This window comes from Phyllostomus discolor, chromosome 6 (genome assembly GCF_004126475.2).
Source record: "Phyllostomus discolor isolate MPI-MPIP mPhyDis1 chromosome 6, mPhyDis1.pri.v3, whole genome shotgun sequence".
NCBI lineage: Eukaryota > Metazoa > Chordata > Mammalia > Chiroptera > Phyllostomidae > Phyllostomus > Phyllostomus discolor.
In genome coordinates this window covers 124200230-124221213 of record NC_040908.2, presented here as the reverse complement: position 1 = coordinate 124221213, position 20984 = coordinate 124200230, and the positions used below count along the sequence as shown (strand labels likewise).

Genomic DNA, 20984 nt, shown 5'->3' with positions numbered 1-20984 from the left:
AATATTGTCGTTTAATTTACACAGTAGTACAAGGTAAATTTCATTAATTTTTTTACAAATGAAAAACTGAATCCCACAGAATTTAGATTATTTGATTAAGGTTAATATGTAGCAAACCAGAATTATAATAAAATTCTCACTGTCTCTCTCTCTCACACACACACACACACACACACACACACACACACTCATCTGTCACAGGCAGAGCTGCAGGAGCCCTGATGGTAGCACAGAGGCATCCGGCATCTGAAACACCAGACTTCAGTTAAAACCACCGTAGTGCCCCTGAAGTGACAAATCTGTTTCATGAGACACTGACACAGCTTATATTTTTCAGTAATTAGAAGAGAAAATGTTTATTACATTGAGATTCTTACAGGTTTTATACTTCATGACACTTTTCTTATCACGATGATCCTAACTATGGTGTTTTTTTTTTAAATACCAGGACTATTTTTAAGTAAATGAAGCAAACATTTAAGTATCTTATTCAAGGTTACACTGCACCTGTTTGGAGAGACTTGGACTTGTACTCAGTCTGGACAGAAAACTTCCATTTAGTACATACTATTTATGACATTCTCCTTCACTCCTTAATGAATGAGGAGCATAATGAGTAAACTGACACATTCCTGAAGACTCATTCTACAGTGAATGATTCCTATACAAAACCTTGAATTGTAGATAAAAAAAAAGTTGTTGAAAACCTTTCCTTCTTCTTCTCAGTGGCAAAGGAAATAAAATTGTAAAAATTTGGCATAGATGTCACCTCCACACACGATTTTTTTTTGTGGAGCATTAGTCATTTTCTTTGGGATGATGGAAAATAGCAAATTATGATTCTTTACTAATGCAAACAAGACATTGAGAATAATACTCATGACACAAGGCATGAGTATTCTATTTACTCTGTATTACACTAAACATTACATTCTATTGTTGAATGAAGGATGTTGAAATAAAACAAAAAGGGAGGTAGCAATAAAAAGTTGGTGAGAATGGTGCAGATCAGCTCCGTGTGTTAGATGCACCCAAGACCAGAGGGTGAAGGTGTAAGAGATTTAAAAGGTTGGAGAACACAGTGTCATGGGGACAGTACATGTCATGGGACTGAAATATGGATCAATTTTCTGAGAAAATGAACATGAAGAGAATTTACAGATGGAAAACCATGGCTTATAACCTTAAAAAATGAGACAGTGCCAGCATTGTAGTCTAGGAAAACTCCAACATGATGAGGAAGAATAGTTGAGGAAATGATTAAATTTGCTTTCGTGTTTTTTGCATAGTTTTTATTTCATAATCATAAATTTAACTACACAACCCAGGTAGACTTGGAAGGAATAAGGAAAACATGGAACCCAGTGAGGTAAGGTGAGAGCATAAAGATTATAGAACAATTACAAGTACAGGACTTCCATACAGTTAGATTTTCTGGCAGTTCTGGTTGTATTTTGTTTTGAGGTTGTGCAAGGAAGCAAGTATATTTACCTGTCCCTCTACCTGTCCCTGAAGCCAGCTGCTTCAGGATTAAATTCTCATCACTTTTCTTCCTGTAGATGGGCTTGTTGCCTATACCATTGTGATGTCTGAAGTCACCACCATGGCACATAAATCCCAGAATAATTCTGTGAAAGCAAACCTTTATAACCAAATTCTTTCTCTCTTGTGGTCAGAGCACAAAAGTTTTTTTGCTGTCTTGGAACTGTATCTGAAAACAGCTCAAAAGAGATATGGCCAATGGCTCGCTGTCAGCAGTGATGTCTTAGAACATGGTAAGGTTGGTCTTGGATTGGCATGGGACATTCAGGAGCTGCAGGATCTGCAAGGCCAAGGGTTAATTTCAAGGGATTAGAGGAGAAAGTTTCCAAAAACATCATTATATAAAACATCATGATTCTCTAACCCTAAAAACCCAATAACCATTTGTAGGTTGATAACTAGAGTTAAGAGATCAACCACTGTTTATTTGTTGCATCCTATAAAATTGTGTACCGAAATTCAGGTGATTGAAGTCAGGGAGCCCATTCTTGTCAGAAAACAGACTGCAGTCATGAAACTGATTGAGACCAGGAAGTTTTTCACCATATACTTCCAAGATCCAGGCCTGTTTCTCTGAAATATCCACCTTCCAGTAAGGTTTCCCTGATGTAATAACCAGTATGACAAGTACAGCATAATCATTGTTCTAATTTGTATTATACATGTAGAAATGGTATTCATATCTCACTTTTCTTTGATTTGCAGAAATGGCAACATTTGGTTTGTCCTTGGGAGGGTCCATGGTAATGTGCCCTGTAAGAAAAATGACAGGGTTGGGTCAGAGATAAGATGTACCTTTATTTGTGACATTGCCATAGGATCTTGAGAATAATGTGAGTGGAAACTAGGAATAACTCAGTTCTAATCTTGGGAATAGGTATAACACTGATGAAGCATAATGTGAATGTGTGTGTTGGAAAGGGAATGAAGATGTCAAAACAAGAGACCTAATATGAAACACAAAAATAGGAAAGAAGATGAGGAAAGAGACTGCATGATACAGAGATTTATCCTTACCCAAAGAGCAACATATATCTTTCAGCTCTGAAATGATAAAAATTCAAATGAAATATAAGAAAAGGAGTGAGCACTAGAATCTATTTCCTCTCCAGATCAAGGGAAATACTGGGGCATATGTGGGGTAGTAAACAGAAGAATGAGGGGTGAAAAAGATAGCTGTTGGTTAGCCATTATATGGCTACATCATCAGCACATGAGATCCATCCTTTACTCCTTTATCCACACCTAAGAACTGAACACTCCTCCATCTTACTCCCACCAACACAAAAACTCCACAGCCACCCACCAGCTCTGGCATTCCTCACCATTAAACATCTGCAACACCCCATTCAAGTCAGGAACTCGGAACACTCCTCTTTGTTCCTTGCAGAGAATCTTTGGCTTCTTCAGAGTGAAGGTCTTACTCCTAGGGTGAGAAAAAAGATTCCCACACCATTGATTTTTGTCTCTTCAAAAACTGATTTCTGTCTATTCACTCCATTAAGTGCTTGAGCCTCCTTCCATGGACCCCTGAGAAAGGAGAGAGCAGACTCTTGACCTTGGAGCCAAAGAACTGTGCTCATGTCCAACTTTACAATATACTCTGTGTGATCTTAGGAAGGACTTGACCTCTCAGAAGCACAGTTTATTCCTTCCAAAGTGAAAACTAACCTGTACTTCTCTTACTCACTGGAATTATATAAAAACCATGAAATGAATTTTTTTATAAAGAAGAAACTTTGGTTCCTTAAAACAAAATCATGTAAGGAAAACTCACTGAATGGATATAAAGAGATATTACATGCAAGTGAGGTTGCAAAATCAATGTGCTGGTTGCCTGAGTTATATCAAGTGAAGGAATATGGTCTGGAGGGGATCAAGACCTCCAAAGTCTGTTCCCCCGTGGGAAGGCCATCCAAATAATATTTGATATTTCAGAATCTCTGGAAAAATTTTAACACTTGGAAAAGAAGACATTATGAATATCACATTGACAGTGATCTGAATTTTATGTGTTTGAAGAGATTGTTGCAGCCAAGTAGGTATACAGATTTAGACACGAGGATGCTCCCTACTCATTTTGGCTTTAAAAGTGCTTGGTCAGCCCTGGCTGGCGTAGCTCAGTGGATTGAGTGCAGGCTGTGAACCAAAGTATCGCAGGTTCAATTCCCAGCCAGGGTACATGCCAGGGTTGCAGGCCACAGCCCCCAGCAACTGCACATTCATGTTTCTTTCTCTCTTTCTCCATCCCTTCCCTCTCTAAAAATAAATAAATAAATCTTAAAAAAAAAAAGTGCATGGTCAAAAGGGACCTATTATTTGCACCAGGGCCAAAATATTCTTTGCAATTCAAGTCTGTTTTTGAAAAATAAAGAGAACTGTATGGAAGGGAGTTGGTTCTAGTCCTAAAGAAGAAATTTTAATATCAAAGAGTTGTCTCCAATTCTGGGTGCTTGGCAGGTAAAGAAGACACAACCCACCCACAATAGATCAAGCAGCTCTGAAATATGGGAACCTGAGTTAGTTAGATACAGGCATGCTCAGTCAATAAATTTATGAAATCACATGGCTTCATAATACTGCAATATTTTATCCCTAACTTCTGCTGACTCAAACTCTGCAATTCCCACCTCCCAACCTAAACATCCAACTATATAAACTGGTACATTGTCAATACTTAAAGGACACTCAAATAATCTATGAACATAAATTTAAGATAAAAGTACACCCGAATTTTCCTGCCCTGAGCAGTACTGTATTCTAACTAACTACCAGGTAACTTTAATGGCTTTAAACCTCTTTTCACAGCACAAAATGACCATCTCTGGTCTCCCACACACACCTTTCCATGATGCCATTCACATCCTAGGGAGAAAAGAGAAAACATGAGTCAAGTAGTAATAAGCCTTCTCACTTACAAAGCTTCATCATATCCCCACCACCCTTTGATGTAGTGGGAATAGCGATGGTCCCAATGTAAGAACCAAAAAGTAAAAAAAGGCCCAGTCAACCATTCAAGAAGGCTCATGTGACATTTTCAGGTTTGCTAAAAGGTAGAAAAAACTTTCACCTTGTGGAAGTAGAGTGAGGCTTCTACCTGGACATAAGGTATACTTAGGAGGAAAACATGAGACCCATAATATTTTCCCCATGTTCATAAGGCTCTTGTGAAATGATTTGAATAATTCATGGCTTGTTCATTTATTCAACATGAATATAAAGTGATATACTTTTACTTGTCAAGCATTATGCCACGACTGGGAGAATCAAAGATGAATAGTTAGAGTATTACTCAAGAAGTTTACATGACTTCTGCTGAGAGTACAAACAAACAAATGTATTAATGTAGGCTTTTCTCAAGTCTCTCCTCATTTGATACACTATCTATAACTAATTGCATCCACTCCCAAAATTCAACATATGCAATTGATTTCCAAGTTTTATTTTTACTCAATGTTGTCTCTTAAATGCAGGTTAATATATTCCCTAGTAAATAAGTTACAGGAATGAGTAACTTAGGATATTTCACATATACCTTTCTCTTCACCAAATTGTCTCTTCCCTCATATTCCTTTATCCATGTTATAATATCCCCTCAGTCACTGTCCTAAACACTACAGTATTTACCTGCATTTCAGTCCCTACCAAAGCAGTTTAGTCCACACCATTAGCAGATTTTAGTCATCTGAACTTCTTCATCGCCACAAATTTCTTTTTTCTTTTTTAAATTTATTTTATTGATTATGCTCTTACAGTTGTCCCACTTTCCCCCTTCACTCCCCTCCACCTTGTACACCCTCTCCCACCCACATCCCCCCTTTAGTCATGTCCATGTGTCATACTTATGAGTTCTTTAGCTTCTACATTTCCCATACTATTCTTGCCCTCCCCCTGTCTATTTTCTACCTACCATCTATGCTACTTATTCTCTGTACCTTTTCCCCTCTCTCCTCCTTCCACTCCCCTGTTGCTAACCCTCCATGTGATCTCCATTTCTGTGGTTCTGTTCCTGTTCTAGTTGTTTGCTTAGTTTCTTTTGGTTTTGCTTTAGGTATGGCTGTTAATAATTGTAAGTTTGCTGTCCTTTTACTATACATGTTTTTTTTTTTAATCTTCTTTTCTTAGATAAGTCCCTTTAGCATTTCATAAAATAAGGGCTTGGTGATGATGAACTCCTTTAACTTGACCTTATCTGAGAAGCACTTTACCTGCCCTTCCATTCTAAATGAAAGCTTTGCTGGATAGAGTAATCTGGGATATAGGTCCTTGTCTTTCATAACTTGGAATACTTCTTTCCAGCCCCTTCTTGCCTGTAAGGTCTCTTTTGAGAAATCAGCTGACAGTCTGATGGGAACTCCTTTGTACGTGACTGTCCCCTTATCTCTTGCCGCTTCTAGGATTCTCTCCTTCATTTTTACCTTGGCTAATGTAATTATGATGTGCCTTGGTGTGTTTCTTCTTGGGTCCAACTTCTTTGGGGCTCTCTGAGCTTCCTGGATTTCCTGGAAGTCTATTTCCTTTGCCAGAATGGGGAAGTTCTCCTTTATTATTTGTTCAAATATGTGTTCAATCTGTTGCTCTTCCTCTTCCCCTTCTGGTACCCCTATAATTCGGATGTTGGAACGTTTAAAGATGTGCTGGAGGTTCCTAAGCTTCTCCTCATTTTTTTTGAATTCTTATTTCTCCATTCTTCCCTGTTTGGTTGTTTTTCTTCCTTCTGGTCCACTCTATTGTTTTGAGTCCCAGTTTCCTTCCCATCACTATTGTTTCCCTGTGCATTTTCCTTCATTTCTTTTATGGTAACCTGCATTTTTTTCATGTAATTTGCACCCAAAATCAACCAATTCTGTGAGCTTCCTGATCACCAGTGTTTTGAACTGTGCATCTGATAGATTGGCTATCTCTTGGTCGCTTAAAATGATGAGTCCTGGGGCATTGATCTGTTCTTCTGTTTGAGACATGTCTCTCTCTCTCTCTCTCTCTCTCTCTCTCTCTCTCTCTTTTTGGTCTGGTCGCTGCTGTTACAGTGAGGGGCAGAGACTTAGGTGTTCACCAGGGCTGGGCACCCCAATTGCTACATTGTGACGTTGTATGTGGGGGTGGGGGCAGGGGCAAACAATGGTGGTAGCTCCATTCTTCTGGGACCTCAGTCCCTTCTCTGGGATCCTGGGTTGTGTGCTCTGCCCTGGTCCACAATTGCCGCCTCACTGGGTCTGCCAGCTGCTGCTTGCGTACTCAGGGTCTACCCACTGCGATCTTGCACACCCCAGATGCCTTACGTGCCCCCAGTTGCCTTAGCGCCCAACTCTCTCTGCTCTCCTCGCTGCAACCCATGCCGAGACCCGAGCCTGGCTGCTCCTCTCCACCCCTCCTACCGGTCTGGATAAACGGGTCTACTTCAACTTCTTGGCTGTCCGACTTCCATTCAGATAAATTCTCTGTCAGTTTTGGGTGTTATTCTGCCTCTAAATTGTTGTTGTTCTAATCTTGGTTGTGTGTGGAGATACGGTGCATCCACCTATGCCTCCATCTTGCCGGAAGTCACCAAATTTATTTCTTTGAATACATATGTACCAGTATATTTGGTCTTCTCTATCGCAGACTAACTTCTTCCATGACACCAAAAACTAGGCAAACTGCTGGGCTTACATACACCTACACACAATTGCTTTGCTCTCTGTATTAGGTTTTGCTGCTGTATGACTAAAAACAATTAAGTGGATGAAGAACAGAAAGGGAATTTGGAGGACAATTCTAACTTTAATCAAAGCTTAATTTTGAAGCTCAGACATTGTCATCAGGATCTGACCTATGTTATTCTCCAAGTTGTATTTATGCTTTCTATGCTGACTTTATCCTGCATGTTGACTTTAAGTGCATGAAGAAAGCATGACTCTTCTCCCATAAATTCCATAAAAAAGAGAACTTGTCTTCCCTGTTATGCCAAATAATTCTGAAAGCATGGCACTTGCCTACATTAGATCAAATGCCCATATTAAAGCATCGCCATGTTATTGTTGTAATATAGAAAGCAATGTTGGAGGCAAATATCCAGATTTTACTGGAATTAATTTTATATTAATCTGAAGTAGACCATAATGAAATAGGATGCATATTTTAATTAGAAGAGTAACCACCACAAACACAGAAAATAGTAAAACTTCAAATTTTATACTAAAAATAGCCGCTTAACTCAAAAGAAACTTGTCAATGAGAATGAGAACATTGAAAGCTGCAGGCACCCTGGCTGGTGTAGCTCAGTGGATTGAGTGCGGGCTGCGAACCAAAGTGTCGCAGGTTCGATTCCCAGTCAGGGTACATGCCTGGGTTGCAGGCCATGACCCCCAGCAACTTCACATTGATGTTTCTCTCTCTCTCTCTCTCTCTCTCTCTCTCTCTCTCTCTCTTTCCCCCGCTTCCCTCTCTAAAAATAAATAAATAAAATCTTAAAAAAAAGAAAGCTGCAGGCAACATATAGAAGGAAATAATGCAATATAAATTAAACAGAGCTACATCAACAATTGCATTCAATGTTATTCTCTGAATCCACCAATTAAAAGGCAGAGACTTTTGGACTAGAGGAAAAGCAATTTCAATTATTGCTAGCTATAAGAGACATATTTTGGATTCAAAGATACAAATATGGGAAAAGTAAAGATAGAATTCTGGTCAAAATGGTAAAGTGGGTAAATGCTGTGATTGTCTTCTCCCATAACCACAGGAAAACTGCAATTAAATTATAGAATAACCACCCTTAAGAACCACATGAAGATGAGATAAACAGAGCTCCTATGACTAACATTATAAAAAAGAAGCCACCTCAAGACTGGTAGGAGGGTCTGAGATAAAACTAGCTGGTACCACACCCTCTGTAGAGGGTAAGAAATAGTAGGAATGTATTGACTGCATAGGTATCACCTGAGAAACAAGAAATCCCAGCCCCATATCTAGTTCCTCAGCTAGGAGTACAGTGCTGAGAAGAGGAGTCCCCACAATATCTGGCTGTGAAAACCAGCATGGACTCAGTCCAGGTGAGATGGAGGGTTGCTACAAAATTTAGCATCTTCTTAAAAGAACCTAGCACAGAGTCACTCTCTCACAAACACTTGTCTTAAGCTCCAGAGAAGAGACAGAAGTTTGCACAACCCTAGAGACATACAGGGAGAAACTAAATTGGATGGCTTCAGGTGGAGGGCTGGAAGGGCAACTCTCCGAGGGACTAAAGTGCTGTCAAGCTCCACTGTTCTCTTATGGAGCCCTGTCCACACACAGCCAGCAGTACAGGCCAGGGCCAAATCTGAGTCTCCATTAACCATGTTAACACCACTCTTGCCCCATTTTAGTGATTCTGTAAGAGACCCCACTGCACCCAATTCAAGCCTCTGACTGAATCTTTTTCAGAGGGTAAGCCACCCAAGCAACTGGTCAGCCAGCCCATACTCCAAACTTTCCTAAAAATCTCTTGAATGTCCACCGGCCCTAAATAGCAATCAAGGCTCAGCTACAAGGAAAGGGTGTATTCAGCTCACACGGAGGGTGCACCCTGAGTATCCAGCTTGGTGATAGGAGAGGCTGTGCCACTGGACCCTATAGGACACCCACCACACGAGGCCATGCTACCAAGACTGAGAGTCATAGCAACTCTACCTAATACACAGAAACAAACATAAGGAAGCTGCCAAAATGAGGAGATGAAGAAACATTGCTCAAATGAAAGAACAAATCAAAACTCTAGTAAAGGAGCTAAGTGAAATGGAGACAAGCAATCTATCAGATGCACTATTCAAAACACTGGTTATAAGGATTCTCAGGGAACTTAGTGAGGACTCAATAGCATGAAAAAGATCCAGTCAGGAACAATGAATACACTAATTTAAACAAAGAACAATTTATAGGGAAATAACCCTAGAGTGAGTGAAGCCAAGAATCAAATCATGATTGAAAACATAAGGAAGCAAAAAACAACCAATCAGAACAACAGGAATAAAAAGGAATAAAAAAAATAAAGACAGTGTAATGAACATTCCAACATTTGCATCATAGAGGTGTGAGAAGGAAAACAGAAAGCAAGAAATTAGATATCTCTTTGAAAAACTAATGAAAATAAACCTCCTTAATTTGATGAAGAAAATAGACATGCAAGTACAGGAAGCACAGAGAGTCCCAAATAAGACTGATGCAAAGATACCCACCCTAAGACATGTCATAATTAAAATGTCAAAGATTAAAGATGAAGAGAGAACTTTAAAAGCAGCAAGAAAAAGCCCTGGCTGGCATAGCTCAGTGGATTGAGCGCGGGCTGGGAACCAAAGTGTCCCAGGTTGCCAGCCAGGGTACATTCCTGGGTTGCAGGCCGTAACCCCCAGCAACCGCACATTGATATCTCTCTCTCTCTCTCTCTCTCCCTTCCCTCCCTAAAAAAAATAAAATAAATAAAAAAAAATCTTTAAAAGCAGCAAGAAAAAAGCAGTTAGTTGCCTACAGGAGAGTTCCCATAAGGCTGTCAGCTGACTTCTCAAAAGAAACTTTCTTGGCTAGAAAGAACTGACAAGAAATATTCAAAGTCATGAGAAGCAGGGACTTACAGTCAACATTGCTCTACCCAAAAAAGTTATCATTTAGAATCAAAGGGCAGATAAAGAGATTCACAGACAAGAAAAAACTAAGAGTTCATCACCACCAAACCACTATTATATGAAATGTTAAAGGGACCTTTTCAAGAAAAAGAAGATCAAAACTATGAAAAATAAAATGGCAATAAATGCCTATTTATCAACAAGTGAATCTAAAAAACAAACTAAGTAAACAAAAAAAAAACAGAGGCAGAATCATGGATACAGAGAGTGTTTTGATGGTTGCCAGATGGAAGGGGGTTACGGGGGAATTGGTGAAAAGGTGAGAGGATTATGAAGTAAAAATAAGTAATTACAGAATAGCTATGGTGATGTAAATTACAGTACAGGAAATGGAGTAACCAGAGAAGTTATACACATGACCCATGGACATGAACAGTGACACGGGGATTGCCTGAGGGAGTAGGGGGTACTGGGTAGAAGAGGGTAAAGGGGGGTAAACTAGGACAACTGTAATAGCATAATCAAGGAAACATAATCTAAAACTAATAAAAGTAGAAACTTATAAAAACAAATAAAAAGGGGGGACATTACTGAGTACTAGTGGAGGAATGAAAGAGATTATAAGGAATTATAATTAACTTCATGTTTACAAAACTGACAACTTACAATGGACAAATTTCTACAAAGATGTACATTATCAAAATTTACTCAAGAAATGTTAAAAAGCTTAAGAAAACCTACTAGAATAAAAAAAAATGTAAACCTTTCCAAAAAGAAAGGCCTCCAATAAGTTGGTTTCACTGGTGAGTTTATTGAATAAATAAAGAATAAAGAACACAAATCTTTCACAATTGCTTATTCAGAAAACAGAGGAGAAAAATCTCAACTCATTCTATGAGGAAAAAACTAAACCAACACTCTTGGGACATGGGGAGGTATCTGAAAAATGTTCTAGGCTAGATCACAGACATATGGGCCTATAGAATCATATAATTCGACACAAAGATTCTTCTCTCCACAGTCAGATTTTTGCATTGTAATTGATACATTAATAAAAAAAGATTTTCCTTATTATTCATGCATTCAATTATTCCTATAACCTCTGAAATAGATGCAGGAAAATGTTACTACAAGACTCTAAGAACCTCAGTGTCACCACCAGAAACAGTACAGCCACACAGCACAGCAGGAAACTTAAGTCTTCATTTTCCTCAAGCTCAGGTGCTGAGGGTTCTTCCCATCTTACCTGCAGCATCTTCCTCATTGACCCATTCAACCGATGCTCCAACTCTGAGATGAGATCTCTCAACACCTGGCTTTGCTTGACCAGCTTACTCTCAGATTGTTCCAGGTCATGAAGAATATCTCCTTCATCCTTCTTCAACTTTTGTAGCTCCTTCTGCTCCTCAGTGTCCAGGATGCCTTTCAGTTTTTTAAAAAAATTCTGGACACTTTGGATTTCCTTTTGTATCTGATTCTTCAGGAATGAGAAAAACAGAGAGGGACTCAGGCAACTAAGCAGAGCCTGGGAGCCAGAAAAAGAAGTATTTGATTACGAAGTTCTCACAGGGAAGGGAAATGGAAGCAGGGGAGCAATTTTCGGGGAGGCTGATTTTTCCTATTATTTCCTCTTCAACACATTCCAAAGTAATGGCCTCAAGTTTGCACTACTGAAGCCAACTTTGAAGCAAAATAGGACACCTGGGTGTGGCTCAGTTTTCCCACAGCTGCCCAGGACAGTCATGCCTCCCTGCATTACTCCTGACCCTCACCCCTACCCTCAACCTAACATACAGTACCAGGGCCAGACCCATGAACCACTGGAAATTATCTTCCCTTGGAAAGTTAAAGGCTCAAAATAAAGACAGCAATGAACACAGAATTTACTAGCCATCCTCAGCAGATAGTCTCTCTGAGAATCACTAACCTACAAATATTTGTTAATTTTTATAGGTTCTATTTCAGCCCCATCCCTATCAGGAAAAGGATAAAGAATGGTTAATCAATAACTCTAGACATTGATTGTTAGGAAAAGGGAGAAGGGAGCCTCTTGGGCCCAATACCCACAGTCCTGCCTGATTCTTGTCTAACTCCCTCAGAAAGAGTCTCCACCAACCTTCCAGGAAGTTCTCTCTTCTTTGATATCAGCTTCCAACTTCTCAGCTTCTTGGTGTTCAGCCCTCAGCCTGTGCAGAGCTGCCTGCAGCTTTTCCTGTGAAGGAGGATTTGTACCAGAGTGAAGCTATGGGCTTTCTGATTTTCAGAATAGAGAACAAATAGGGAAAAATCAGGCTGCTCTCTAAAGGGATTAGAGTTCATTTAATCTAAACTGTGAAACAAAAATTAGAATCTGTGACTTGAGGGAGCCTGATGTGGTGAATGTTTTCCCTGAGACTCAGGTGATAGAAGACCCCATTCCCATGCCAGTAGAAGACTGATTCTCTTTGTTCTAGAAGAAGAAACCTGATCCTATAGTATGGAAAGAACTTAGGTATGAATCACCCAGCTGCCCACTTATCCCTCCTGTCCAAAGGGGCAAAGACAGCTTTGGTTGGGCACCAAACCTCCACTTATTAGCACAAGTTATAAAAATATCTGCTTCTTTTTTGAGTCTGCTCATCATTTTGTGACTGTGTGGAATGCACAGAAATCCCCTTCCAGCCTTAGAAGTTGAGCATAGGAAGAAAAGTGATCATAGTACTCAGGGCTGGGTGGCAAAGTAGCTAGAATGAATGCAAAGTAGAAGTTTCCCATCAGGTACTATTTTTTGCCCTGTCTTTACTCCATCCTAGTCTGTTACCTGGTACTCCTGGGCAACATCCTCCATGAGGAATGTATGGTGACCACGGTGCTCTTGAGACCTCTCACAAAGCCAGCAAATGAACTTCCCATCCTCCTTACAGAAGAGCAGGAGTTTCTCTCCATGGTGCACACAGAAATCTGTCTTTTGCTCCTCCTCTGGACTCAACTTGACCTTTTGAAGCATCTCCACTATGTTGGCCACATGCCGATTAGGCCGAAGGTTCCAAGGTTGGTAATAGATACGGCACACAGGGCAGTGACCCTCTCCTTTTTCACTGACTATGGACTCCTTGTCGTTTGCAGTGATGCAGGCTTGGCAGAAGGTGTGCCCACAGTCTAGGCTCAGGGGTTCTCTCAGGAGCTCTAGGCAGATGGGGCAGGTCACCTCCTCCTTTATGTTCACCAGGATTCCTGAAGCCATCGCAGCTGCTCCCCTGCCCCTGTCTGTCCTGATATGAGGCTCCTCTGGCTCACAGATTTCTGCGAGAATCGAAAGGTGAAAGGAAGCAGAGTAAGAAAGGTAAGAATAAATGATGCTAACTGTGTAGAAATCAAGGACAGGTCAAGAACACATATTGAAGGACAAAAAAGAAAAGGTAGAGAGACAAGTAAAGGAGCTAAGCAACCTTGTAAAAAGGACAATTCATAACAATTTTTAATACTCTTAGTTCATCTGACATGACTAATTTCATTTTTTTTCTGTGTGATGGTTGCTATCGTCCTTTACTTTTACAGAACAGATATGTGTGACCCCATATCTCTCCTGCTTCTTCTCTCTCATGTGCAAACACACCCTAGAAGAAAAAAAGCACCACACCTCTTATGTGTCTGGGCTTTTATGCTTGCTCTTCTCTCAGCGCGCAATGCGGCCCCTAGTGTAAGTAGGACTCACTCTCTTCCTTCTGTTAATCTCTCCTTACATGTTCATTTATCAGAAAGACCTCCTCTGATTGCTTATTTACAGTGTAACCACTGCCATCATTTGCTGAATGTTTGAAATGATTTCTCTTATCATGACAAAATATGTGACAATGTGTTTTGTACGTGGCAAGAACTAATCCTTTATCAGATGTGTACATAGAGACACTGAGTGACTTACAAAGATTATTATCTTCAACATGCACAGTTGTGATGAACTTTCAGAGGTCAGACCCTACCATACTGAATTAATCAAAGACATAACAGGTAACTTAGAAGGATTTGGCAAGTCTTGTGTGAATAAATGGTAAAATCTCGTGGTTGCCTAGAAAATATGCCAAGAACATTGATAGAAACCCGAAAGTGTGTATGTATGTGGAGGGTGGGGAGGGAAATGACATAAATATACTCATAGGATCACACAAGTCATGTACCTAGAAAAATAAGAACATAGATTAAATGAATGCCTGTCCTGGGGAAGAAGTCTCAAATATTAGGAAAGGTCATTCAACTAATTTTAATAACTGAATTACATGCTAAGAACTAAACTAATACCTACAAACAAAATGATGAGTCTAAGCAGAGAGTTTAAACCACTATGACCCTGACATTCACCTGGAAAGTAACAGTAAATTAAATAATCAGCCGAGAAGCTGATGTGAGAAACACTACTAGAGAGACATGCATGCTATTGGGAAATCAAACAATGGGGACAGATAGTCAGTTGTCCAGCAAGTCCAACCTGAAAATAAAAGGATTGAACTGAAAGCTGAAGAAGGGGAAGGAAATATGGCATACGAGTGAGAAAAATAATTTAGGGGAAGAAATGACCTGTTCATTAAAGTTGTACCACTTTATCTGAATTTGAAAATGGCAGTGTAGCAGGTGTGCAGAAAACTGCTAGGCTTTTTGTATCACATAAGCCTGCAGTGACCATGATATATGGCACTTCCCCAATTATGTGACATTTAGGGTCTTTTCTTTTTTTTTTAAGATTTTATTTATTTATTTTTTTTAGAGAGGGAAGGGAGGGAGATAGAGAGAGAGAGAGAAACATCAATGTGTGGTTGCTGGGGGTCATGGCTTGCAACCCAGGCATGTACCCTGACTGGGAATTGAACCTGCGACACTTTGGTTCGCAGCCCGAGCTCAATCCACTGACCCAAGCCAGCCAAGGCTTAGGGTCTTTTCTAAGAGTAAAAGGAATTACCCATGTTTTGTCCTCTGAGAAAGAGGGACATAATTACCTTTGCACTTGGGTTGTGTTGTGTTGGATGGATCCAGTGTGGAATAGGAAGATGAGTCAGATGCATGCACAGATGCTCAGGGGAGAGAAGATAGATTTTACAACAGGTAATGAAAAAAATGTAGAGCAGGGAAGAGAGTGAGACACAGGGTGAGATAAGAGGAAAAGATGGCAGTTAGATTAGGCACCTGAGAATAAAAAGCCAACATCAGGCTCTTTCTTCATGTACAGATAATATTGGCTTACTCTTCTAATAAGCTGGGTATTTGGTTTTGGTTGTGTTTTCCGAGAATCTTATGAGGCTACAATAAAGGGGAAGTTCAGCTTCATTGCCAGGCCATATGATTGATAACAAAAATAGCCTGACGTGGAAAGTGCATTTGGAGGACTTCCTATAGAACTCAACTGCCAGTTAAAAAGCTTAGACTTCATTTCATAAGGGGATTGTGACTTTTCTCATGGACACTGTCTCTTTTAGGCCCTTGGATGCTATGCTTATGAGCTTCCACAAGGTAATTAGTACTTTGTAGCTCTGGGCTAACATAACCTAAGGTGGTTTCACACCTGTCCACTAAGTCTGGCTTCTTAAAAGTCTGAAATAACAGGAATAAAGGACCTTCTACAGCACTGTGAAGACCTTCACTGGGGGCTCACCTGAGGCAGTCATTGCTGACATGCTCTGTTTCCTGTCCTGTATCCCTACCTCAGCTAAGTGACCTGGAAGTTTATATCTTATCAGGTCACATAAAGGGGAATGATAATCCAAACTGAGAAGAATAATCAGAGAGGGAATCAGAGTGGCAGCATGAGTGGTAGCACAGTGATGCTCATTCTCCCACCTGGACTTAATATGGCCCTGTGGCCACAGTCTAGGCTCAGGAGTTCTCTCAGGAGCTCCAAGTAAATGGGACTGGGAAGAAATAAAAAAAGAAAGATAAGGTCTCAGTAGATATTCATGTCTTGATGGTTGCCAAACTTTGAAGGTAAAAGAAATATTTTCAATATGAGAGTAAGTTTTCTCTTAGCTCTGTGCTAGGAAGGGAAATATAAAGGCTGTACGAAGATGAATTTAGATCTACTAACACTGTCCACTGGTGCCACGTCCATCACACACGAAGGGAACCAACCTGACAAGAAACAAGGCTGAAGAAGAACCAGAAGTTATTACAGCAGATGTCCAGATACTGAAAACAGTTCAGAGGCCTTATGAGGTTAGCCCCTGGTTGCAGAGACTGTGGTCCAGATCAGGCTCTGATGAACTGCAATATCGGACGGAAGTAGGCATTGCATCAGGGGTAAATATTAAATGAAGTCTACCCCTGTTTACAACTGAAGCATGATCCAAACATGGGGTAGGGACATCCAATTATTTCTCATCCCATGCAAGATCCAACCAATCCTCAGACACAAGAAGAGCTAATAGAGAAGGGAGGTGCAGATCAAGCATTCAGCCTTGGGGCTGCAGAATTTATTTTTATAGTGTGGCTACAAGGATCTAAGGTCAAATCACCTGCTGCTACAGGACACAGAAGAGGAAAGTGCTTAGGAGCTTGAGTCCTCACAATGGAGGTTGACCCTCCATAGCCTGAGCAGTGATGCCAGGGCTCCAGGTCAAGCAAGGAGATAGGTAGATATGGAAATGTGAGTGGTATCCGCGCTGCACAGATATCACAAATGCCTAGACCATCCCTGAGAACCTATGGGTTTGTGCCCTACATCAGGCTCTCTAACCTGGGGACTCGTGCCAGAGTGCTGAACCTACAGAACATTTGCCTTCAAAAATGAACAAGGCTTATGCCCAGGAGAACTCTAAGGCTCTCCTGCACAATATCTAAAAGACTTACAGAACTTGCTCCAGGAGAGGGGCAGAAGCAGAAGTTTGAGAAGTACATAGACCACAAAAGAGATCTATCTCCTGCAGGAGAAGCGGAAGCCAGACGGACTGTCACCCGAGGCAGAGATGTGTGGTGAGTACGACATCGGTGATCCAGGCACTACCCAGCCAGCGCAGGGCTGTATCTTCTTCTAACCTATAGGTGCCACTGGTTATACCTGCACCATCTCTCCGCTACAGCCGCGCAACGAGAGCAGACTGGGGAGTGCCCAAGCCCCACTCTTTTCTGCTCCCAGGGCCATACCCCTGCGCCACCACTGCAACGCAACAGGGTGGCCTGCCACTGTGGTCCCATCGGAGCCTTTAGGCCCTGGTAGCCCTCACGGGACACCCTTTGAGAGCCTGGCTGGGTGCCTGGGGTGAGAGGGGGTGCGGTTTTGTGCCCAAGATCTGTAACAGAGGAACACGGTATTCTGGGCAGGCTGCCACCCTCCAGGCACTGCACACAGAGCAGAAGGAAACTCACCCCCAATCTTCCTGGGAACAAGGTCTATCTGTTCCGGAATTCCAGCCTGAGGGGAAGTCGTGGACAGGATTCACTCTCCACACCAAGGGCCAAGAAGCTCCGGAATAGCAGAGCGAAAATGAAAGTTAAATTCTTAGGGGAGGGGCAAGGGGAGGAGACAATCTGTGGACCAATAAAGGACATTCACATAGGGCCCTTAAAATAGCAAGCTTTTGTGCCTGGGTCAAAGGGTCCAGCAACTACATTTTAATCCTAGCTGAGCTCTGCTCCCTGAAGCTGTTCTCAAGGCTCTCAGGGTAATTCATCTTTGGAGAATTAGGCTTCCCTAAGCTGTGTACTGTCCCACACATCAACCTCACCATGGCACCTTACAAACGAGGTGCTCTGAGGAGGGAATCAAGTCTGTCTTTTACCACAGTGAGGACCCACTCTGCAGGCTCACCTGAGGCAGTGGTACTGGCAGCTCTCTCCTGTCCTGCATCCACCAGCTGAAGGAAGTGAATCTGCCCATTTGTGTCCTGTTAGGTCATGTGAGAGGGAATGGATGCTCAGATCTGAAATTACCTCAGGTGGTCAGTCAGAAGGGCTCTCCCACACTGATAGCATGGTGATGCTGACTTTCAGAACCTGGATTCAATAGGGACAAAATGACACTTTTCCCTAAGTGAACTAAAGAGATCAAAATGAAGTGACATTTATTGGGCAATGTCATCTAATACTATTTAACCAATAATCTCTATAGTGCTAGCATAATAAAAAGCAAAAAGGGAAGTAATTGTGATGAATAATTTTATGAGTCAGTGTGACTGGCCACAGGGTTCCCAGATTAAACACTATTTCTGGGTCTGACTGTACAGGTGGTGTTTCCAGATAAGATCAGGTTTTAGATCCATGGTCTCAGTAAAATGGATTGAGGGTCTGGGCAGAGGGCCTGTTGTATTTAGTACACAAGGACTTCACAGCAGCTGTTACATCTGGTTTGAACAGTGTAGAAGTTCAGAGGTGAGAGAGAAGGAAAAACCCGAGACAAAGTACCTTGCCTCATGAGAAAACCCACACTTGATGCCCAGTGAACTTCTCATTTGGAATCCAGAATCTGTCATAAGAATCTGTTCTTATGACATTTTCTGAGAAGCAAAGTATATTAAAGCTATGTACAAGCTTCACACTCTGTAAGGAGTAGGTTTCTGCTGGGAGCATGGATGCTGTTTTTTCTTTTCTTTTTTTCTAAAGATGTCCTAGTGTGAAGAATTTTTCCTTTGTGTTTGATTAACTCAGGTACTTTTCTGGAAGTTGTTTCACATTTGAACTGGAAGCCTGGACATTCTAGGGAACACAAACCCATGAATATCCTGGAGAGACACTTGTTATATAACTCCACAGCGTACAGGTGTTTCTTCATGAATTATAGCTTCAGTCATTGTGGCAATAGGGTGACAGGAAAGCAGAGGTCAAAGGGACTATAAGGATGGGTTTCCCTCAGTGTCTATGAGAGAGGAGTGTGTGTGGGTTGAAAGTAGCTATCTTGGAATCCCTCTCCCATGACAGGTCTTCCACAAATGGAGAACCAAAGAATTTCTTGTGAAACAGGGACCAGAGCAGACACCGGCCAAGTAGCCCATTTTATGAATTTCTCTTGGCCAATAAGTAGGTTGGGAAGAGCGGGAAATGAAAATGCCAAAGACACGGTGACAACACCCTGTGCTGCAGGAACTATCATTCCTCTGCTTTCTCACTCCTGAGGACAACTTCAGCCTTTCAGCTCCCTGGAAAGAGTGAGGCTGGCCAGGAAAGGGAGACATTGATCTACATAAGCCAATGCTGAGGGAGGCCGTGCAGAGCTCCTGACCCTGACTCTATCACTCTAAGTCATACTATGAACCAATAATGAGACATAGAGATATATCTGGGGAACACAGAAAAACAGAAAAGGCTTTCATTAGAAAAGAGAATTACTATGGAATAGAAAATAGTGTCAAATCAATTTATGTCTAGTATATTCACTTAGATTAAGGAAAAAAAAACTATTCCAGTAATTCAAATAAAAGAGTAGGTAGCTACAACAAAAGATAAAACTTTATTTTAAAATAAAAAATAATCACTAAATGCATAATACAGTATAGTTAACTATAGGCAGAATGTTATATAAAAGATTTGTAGAACTTACTCACTTTGCATAACTGAAGCTTTAAATCTGTTGAACTGCAGCACTTTAAAAATTTAAGCAGTTAGGTCCCATAGTGTTTTTAGCACAATAAAAATAAAACAATATGATTGATAGACTGTTAACTTGCAAATTCAAAAAAATGTTTATGTTTAAATATTTAATTAATTAATTAGTTTACTTTTAGAGAGAGTGGAAGGGAGGGAGAAGGAGAGGGAGAGAAACATAAATGTGCAAGAGATGGATGAATCAGTTCCCTCTCACTCACCCACAACTGGGGACCTGACCCACACAGCCCAGGCATGTGCCCTACCTGGGTATTTAATCACCAACCTCTAGGTTCACAGGCCAGTGCCCAGCCCACTGAGCCACACCAGCCAGGGCCAACAGGAATGTTTAAAAAATAGATTACAACCTAGAATTGTATACCAGAAAACTATCTACAAGATAACATATATTCGAACTTTTAAATAACAGAAATATTTGTTATAAGAATAAAGATGATGTGGTTCCTTAATTGTTATTCTTTTTCAGAGCATAACAGTCATTAATATCCAAAGTAAATTAATATTACATTCCTAACATTCACTATTTGAAATCACAGAGAGATTTAGTCAACAATTTGGACCACTGCTTATGTGCTAAGAAATTAGAAAGTTAGTGCAAACGTTCTATTTTTCAATTCTTATAATATTCTTATGTTATTCCTAGTATTTTTATTTCTGATGAGAAGCTGAATCCAATTGAATTGAATTGAATATGGACCAGTAGGTAGCAGCATCAATGTGATTATGAAATTCTATTGAACTTCAAAGTCAAGGCTCTGGACTGTCCAGTGTTCACACTCTACAACATGACACCTGCAAGAGCACCCTCATCATTAAGTATTTGGCTTGGCTTCAACCACTACTGTGAGCAGCTCCTGCTTCATTAATGGCTACTGGATTGAGTACATCAATTAATATTTCCTGGCACCCAAGATTTTCCCATGATGCTCCAGGCTCCTTCTGTAAATAAGCATTTCCTGTTTTTTTTTTCTTTTACCCCCATCCTAGGGAATTTGGCTCATACCTATTCCTGGGGAGTGAGCTCTGCAGGAATGGCACCTGTGTTGGGAATACACAGACCTGGTTCAAATCTTGGTTCTTCCACTCATTAGCTATGGAACTTTCTAACATACCTCATAAGTTTACAAATTCCTTTACTTCCCTGATAGGAATTTTTATATTTTTGAAAGTTAACTTGGATAAAAAACTGTATGTAGTTATACATATATTTATGTTTATACATACCTATGTGTGTATGTGTGTAAGTATAAGTGTGCATGTACATATCTTCCCAAGCCACGTATTCTCTTTTTCCTTCCACTGTTACCC

The 20984-nt window shown here is 40.7% G+C and overlaps 1 protein-coding gene across 3 annotated transcripts in view; it reads right to left on the bottom strand.

The window, feature by feature from the left end:
• Positions 1-17578, bottom strand: part of LOC114499956 (tripartite motif-containing protein 5-like) — an 82854-nt gene extending 65276 nt beyond the window's left edge. The window contains exons 1-7 of one of the 3 annotated variants that reach the window (XR_004904116.1): positions 17445-17578; positions 12919-13400; positions 12235-12330; positions 11365-11595; positions 4385-4407; positions 2231-2968; positions 1474-1822 (exon numbers count right to left, since the gene is read on the bottom strand). Coding sequence is in view for 2 of the 3 variants with exons in the window: in XM_036030162.1 (XP_035886055.1) it covers positions 2812-2968; positions 4385-4407; positions 11365-11595; positions 12235-12330; positions 12919-13341 (930 nt within the window). In the remaining variant the exon portion in view is untranslated. Of the gene's footprint in view, positions 1-1473; positions 2969-4384; positions 4408-11364; positions 11596-12234; positions 12331-12918; positions 13401-17444 lie in introns of those variants that run through there. The other 2 variants (XM_036030162.1, XM_036030161.1) reach the window with 2 other exon arrangements.
• Between the last annotated feature and the right edge of the window lie 3406 nt (positions 17579-20984).